We start from the raw sequence: 6,583 nt of genomic DNA on the forward strand, positions 1-6,583 counted from the left end.
GATTCTTTAGCACCTCATCTCGGACGACCTCACGAGCCACTCATTGAAATTTCAACTGCCAACCAACTACTACCACTACTAAAATAACAGACCAGCTTGTCTGCCTGCAAGCTGGACCACTGTCTAAAGATAAGGCAATATTCTCTAAACAACAGATACAGGAAGCTGGGAGAATTATACGTAAGAGGCTGCTAAAGATAGAGAGAGAGATTTGATTCCAAATAAAATTCTTGCCAAGGTGGATGCTATCAGAAGCCGAGTCATGCAACACTGCCTGTGAGCTTAAACTGAGAGAACATCCATATTTGCAATCAAGATCTCACTATTTGTTTCTCTTTCCTCTTTTCTTTTTCTGATACATTTTCTGCTGAAATGCGATACATTCAACAAGTTGTATAAGATTAGAAAACACAGACAAACCTAACTCATCACCTACTAACAGGAAACAAGTAGAAAGAATATTAGTCCCAAATGCAAAGAAGGAAACTAAGAAAAAATATATACACCAAAAAAAAAAAAAAAAAAGAGGCAACTTTTTCTGGTTCTGAAATTCACATGTCTTCTCATTTCATCTATGCTCGTTTTCTAGCTGCAAGGAACCATCTTTCTGCAGCTTCAAGCTGAGGTTGCTAAATCGCTCCCTTGAATACTGCCTAGATGCCTTCCTCCAATCGGTTCCTGCCTTCATCATTGTAGCAAATTCCTCATAGCTTATTCTCCCATCCTAAGAAAGAAGAACAACATCAGGATTGTTAAAATTAAAAGAAGCATTCTGAGGTTTCCATTTGATTTACTATTTGCCCCTAGGTTGAGACCCTATAGGACTTCCTTGATGTCACCTCCTTTCTTAATTTGTTTCGAAAAAACTGTAAAAGTTGGAAGCTATTGACATGAAAAAATGAAAGAGAACTCCTTGAGCTAACATCCATGCAATAAGGCTTGTTTATTATGGTTATATGGCATCATCATATGATGCTAATGCATGGATCCTCATGATCAAGGGTACCTCTAGATTTTGAAAAAGGAAGATTTTCAGAATAGCAAGTTAAGTGGCATGGGAAGTTGAAAATAGGATATTCTTAAGAAGAATTCAAGAGTCAAGATTATCACTGACCTTGTCTGTGTCTACATCATGGATGATTGCATTGATAACTTCCTCATGATTTGGACCCAAGTCATCAGCCAAGGAGTCTCTGAGCTCTTCAATTTCTATATATCCACTCCTGTTCTTATCAAAATATGCAAAAGCTTTGTGCAGGTGCTCATCATTTCCTATCTTTCTTATGTGAATTGACACGGCAACAAATTCTCCGTAGTCCAGGGTCCCGTTGCCATCAACATCCGCCTGCAAAACCATGATAAGCTGGTGATTAAATTCAACCAACAAATAGTTTCACAAACTGATGCAGCTAGCAAAGAAAGTATTAAGCACAACTGAAACCATTATAACACAAGGTTTCCCTTGCATTCACAACATGGTAAGATAGACAGAACAGGATATTAGTCGCATGTATGTTGTGCAGCAAGTTTTCCAAATATAAACAGAATTTTGAAACACCAACAGCCACATATTTGTTATTCAGTGAAAGGTAGTTAACAAGCCGATGCTTTTACATGAAGACAAATGTCCATTCTGCTAAAATGATTATGGTTTCAAATAACAAGAATTAGAATCACAGCTAGGTCCTGGTGGTTCAGTCAGCACAGCTCCACCTCACACAGGGAATCAAAAACATATAATAATCAAAATATCGAGCTAAACATGTTTTGAAATATCTCCCGATTCGGATAAGACAGTTTTGTCTCTCCTTTTTCTAACACCATTGTGTAACACATCCACACTTAAAGACCAGTAGCTAGGCCAGAAGATGTTGGAAATAAAAATACTTAAATATTATGAAAAATTCATGTGAGAAGAAGCTACATCATACTCAAGTGAGCACATTGTTATATGATGCATGCCTTTATGTTCAGTTGGTCTGGACTAGTATATCTGTCAATGCTAGAAAAAATCACTTATTAAAGAAGTGTGTTGCAAAACAAAGTGAATGCTAATGGCTTAAGATAATCAATCAACAATACTTATTGATACTGTGTTATCACCGGAACCCAAAATCTGATATTGACTCCAGATCATAACACAAGCATAACGATAGAAGGATTAGAACAGTATCAATGAAAAAACAAAAGAAGATGAAAAGAAAAATAAGGTTAACTACTTACAGCTTCCATTAATATCTTAACATCTGAATCAGGAACTTGGTGTCCAAGCTTATGGAGACCATACTTCAGCTCCTCAAATGTGATTTTACCATTGTTGTTGATGTCCATCTTTTGAAACATGTCCTTTATGTCAGCTACTTCCTCTACAGATAAATGCTCAGCCACTACCTGCAATGGTGAAGGTCCCAAGCATGTTAACAATTGCCATTTCCAATGCGAGCATGGAAAATACTGTCAAGGAAATAACATGCGAATTAGCCAGGTCAAACACTTGGGGAAACATCATAAAAGGTTTGAACCTGGAACCTCCATTTGAAGGAGGGGTACAACCACTTGTCTATAGCGCAGTTTATCACATATCATGATGACAAATAATAATGATACGCACAACCCAAAATCAAACAAAATTTTCACAAGTTAAAAGATAGAACTACCATTCATATGGTGCAATGAGTCAAATCTTACCCTAAGAGCCTTCTTTTTGAACTTGTTCATCACAGAGAACTGCTGGAGTCTTGCTCGAACAGCTTCACCTAGATTAACATTCGGAGCCTTTTTGGCATTCTGGAACCAAGGATGATCTGGAATTGCAAATGCCAGAAAATGTCAATGTTTTGAGTATGTCCATAATATATGCCTTTCAAACTAAATAGCTCATAGAAAAATAACACCGAATAAACTAGTAACATTTATAAATGTAACTGGTTCATTTCAGATGAGAAATCACACACAACTGATAACAACCAATAGGAAAAGGTAAATTCACACTGTATTTAGTGAGGTTCATCCAGAACCAGATAAACATATATTATCATCAAAGTTATTACTGTAGATACTTTTTTAATATACATGCCACAACAAAATACCCAGAAGATTTTATCGGATCGCATGGAGATTAAAAAGAATGTGCAAATTATAGAACAGCCACTAGACAATACCAAGAACTTCTTGAGCAGTTAACCTCCGCTTAGGATCCGGGTCAAGCATCCGCTTGACAAGATTTTTAGCATTGTCAGAAACTCTGGGCCATGGTTCTCTTTTAAAATCTATAATGGATCGAATAATTGCCTGTGCTACTCCCTGTTCGGTTTCTGCATTGTAACAAGAAACCAAAGATGATTCTTACAAACACTTAAATCTGTATCCAACTCCATTTTAAATTTCAGCAAATCAGATTTTTGAGTTGTAAAGCAGATAGTCACAAATTAAAATTCAGTAACAAGTCAGCCATTCTAGTATCCTCTTTCATATAGTACATGTCGTCATTTGCAGCATTTTGTCCTTTCACCTAAAACAAATACCTGCCCAAAATGGTGGTACACCACAAAGCAAGATATAAAGGATCACTCCTGCACTCCAAACATCAACCTCTGGGCCATAATTTCGTTTTAGAACCTCTGGAGCCATGTAATAAGGACTGCCCACAATTTCCGTAAAGCGCTCACCTGGAGGAAAAATTGCTAATCAACAAAAGCATGGAAAAGTGCACTGTTGATAATAATAAAAGTGATGCTTATGAGTTATGAATGGCATCTCTTGTGCGCAATGTCACTTGATAGTGAAAAGGCACTGTGACCATGAAGAATTAACATAAATCATAAGCATTTTCTATGAATTAATAGCAACTTATTGTTTATCGAAGGAGAGATATGTGTACGATTTTAAAGAGAAATCCTACTAATGTACCAGGTCTGAAAAATATTGACAACCCAAAATCAATTGCTTTCAGTGCCGACGTTTCCTTTTTGTTGGAGAACAAGAAGTTCTCTGGTTTGAGGTCCCGATGCATCACCCCATGCTTGTGGCACATCTGTTAATTGCACAAAAGAAGTAAGAAAAAAAAAAAAAAACATGTTAGCAAAATCAAATCAGATAAAAAACACAGGGACTTCCGATTTATCCTGCAGCACACAATGTGTGTACCCACATAGTAGGAGAGCTATTTGTGTAGAATCACTCATAAAGATGGAAACTTTCTAGCAGATACCTAATATTTATGGTTCATAATATTGCAAAGTATTGAATCAAATTTTGTGAACTAAAAAATTGCAGTCCATTTGCTCAAGATGTTAAATACAAGAAAAAAGGAAAAAAAAAAGTCATGGTAATAGTGTAAAGCAGCAGATGGACAGAATAAAGAATAACAGCTTCGAGATCTCAGGCTTCAGGTTCACAGACACAACCTTTATAAGTGCTGGAAGAATCTCTAAAATATATTACCCCTGTCTTTTCTACATATATCAATCAAGAAGGATTGTGAAAAGACAAAAGCAACCTTCTACAACTAGTTTATGCAAGACAAAACCAACCTACTGCACCTACCAGATTGGATAAAGCCACTTTAAAACTGATTACAAACCTAAGGAAAGGAATATGTGATGTTGAAATCAGTTCTTATTCCAAATTAATCGTGCTCTGAAAGATCTCAACATGATGTCTCCATTCACCAAGATCATTTCATAAAGAGAAATTTAGCATAAATTCCTAGAAGAACATCAAATAGAGTAGAAAATGGTTCTGGGCAAGAATTTGATGACTTGCCAGATATCAATAGATACAGCCTTTACTCACCAAGATCATGTCACAGCGAGAATCCAAAGGAGATGCCAAATATTCAGAATACCCCACAAATTTTAAATTATATTAAATGCACAGTGGAGTTGCAAATCCGATTAATGTTTAATACAATCTTTACTCACCAAGATCACATCTTTGGCAATAAATATAACATACAATTCTAACAAAATATGAATTACCACATGTTCACAGAATATACTAATGTTAAAGAAAAGGTTGAAACAGGATTCTGAAAACAGAGACACAAAATAAATCTTAAAGCACAGAGAGCTGACCTGCACCACCTCGACGATGGTCCGGGTGACCGCCGCTGCCGCCCGCTCGGTGTAGTGACCCCTCGCAACGATCCGATCGAAAAGCTCCCCTCCCTCACAGAGCTCCATGACGAGGTGGACGGCGTTATCGTCCTCGTATGTGTCCTTGAGGCTCACTATATTAGGATGGCTCGGCAAAAACCTCATGATGTCCACCTCCCTCCTCACATCGTCGATGTCGACGGCGGTCCTCAACTTCTTCTTTGATATCGATTTGCAGGCGAAGGCCTCGCCGGTGTCCTTATCGGTGCACAGGTACGTGATCCCGAACTCTCCCCTGCCGAGTTCCGCGCCGAGCTCGTATCGGCTGCCGATGTCCCGGCCGGTGGGGGTCTTGAGGACAGTGAGCTTCGGCCCGGCGGGGGAGGGGGACGGGTTGTAGTCCAACGAGAAGGGGTTCGGCCGCTTCCCCTTCTTGTTCTTCGGCTTCCTCTTGCCTGCCGCCGGAGCAGCACAGCAATTTCCCATTGAATCGACGAGCCGGAGGGATCAAAAATCCGATCTTTCCAAGGTTTTACGGAGGAAAACGACGAAACCTTCGCCAAGATCCAATCTTTTCAAGATATTTGGGCAGAGGAACTCCAATCACGATGACCCAGTTCGTGTTCAGAGATAAGAAGACTACTGACAAGAGAGAAGAAGATTTCCTTGAGATTGCTACAAGCCGGCCAGAAGTCGAGTTTGGTGACGAGTAATCCCTTCTAGAATCCAGAAATAAAACGTCAACCCTCCTCGAGACGAGATTTTTTTTTTTTCCCTCCAAAAACTCTACCAAGATCGAAACTTTCGGAGAGATTGAAGAGAAAAAGGACGCAAGGAGGAAAAAATTTTGGAAAGGTACTCACTTTAGTTGAGATGGGAGGAAATGGAGGAGAGGTTTAAAGAAGAAAGAGGTGGGAGGACGTTTTATGGAACGAAAGGAAAGGGTTTGGCAGGAGAAGGCGATGTTGGATAGTATGAATCCGCCATGGGGGAGAAGAGAGGGTCAAAATCTCTATCTCCAAGAATCTTCCTCTACTAATCTTGTCTCTCCCTCTCTTCCCTTGCAGAAAAAGGAGAAAATGATAAAAAATTACAAGGAATCCTATCTTTTTTTAAAATCTCAATGTCCCCTCCTCCATGCGAAGCCATGAATGTTCTTATTGGCTGGGTAACAAATACCCTCCCATCTGGTGGAAACTAAAAACAAGGTTACTCCCCCAGATGCCCACCCTTTTTCAATGATTTGTTGGGCCTACAAATGTAATTTACCATATACCTTTTGTGGGAAAAGACAGAAAAATATCCTCTTGTGTTTAGTATGATATATGAACCCCTCTATTCTCAAACAACTGAGCAGATTCTCTTTTGGTACCATATTTAAGTTATTATCCAATCGATATAATATGAAAATTACTCAGTCCCAATGAAATTTGGATGGTTTGCCCAAAAAATTGCCTTTTGGTTGACTTATCATCATTTTTATTTAA

At 38.6% G+C, this 6,583-nt stretch overlaps 1 protein-coding gene across 2 annotated transcripts; it reads right to left on the reverse strand.

The window, feature by feature from the left end:
* Positions 1-360: 360 nt before the first annotated feature.
* LOC105046526 (calcium-dependent protein kinase 20) lies at positions 361-6,225 on the reverse strand. 2 transcript variants are annotated; one of them, XM_010925134.4, is made up of 8 exons: positions 5,076-6,225; positions 3,910-4,033; positions 3,525-3,668; positions 3,162-3,314; positions 2,689-2,804; positions 2,224-2,391; positions 1,115-1,345; positions 361-724 (listed from the first exon to the last, which is right to left on the reverse strand). In XM_010925134.4, the coding sequence occupies exons 1-8, from the start codon at positions 5,580-5,582 to the stop codon at positions 569-571; spliced, it is 1,599 nt and encodes a 532-aa protein (XP_010923436.1). In that variant the 5' UTR covers positions 5,583-6,225; the 3' UTR covers positions 361-568. The 2 variants fall into 2 exon arrangements, with proteins under 2 accessions (XP_010923436.1, XP_010923438.1); XM_010925136.4 differs by lacking the exon at positions 3,162-3,314 and having other exon boundaries at positions 5,076-5,767.
* Between the last annotated feature and the right edge of the window lie 358 nt (positions 6,226-6,583).

The sequence above is a fragment of the Elaeis guineensis genome, chromosome 6, assembly GCF_000442705.2.
Source record: "Elaeis guineensis isolate ETL-2024a chromosome 6, EG11, whole genome shotgun sequence".
Lineage (NCBI taxonomy): Eukaryota > Viridiplantae > Streptophyta > Magnoliopsida > Arecales > Arecaceae > Elaeis > Elaeis guineensis.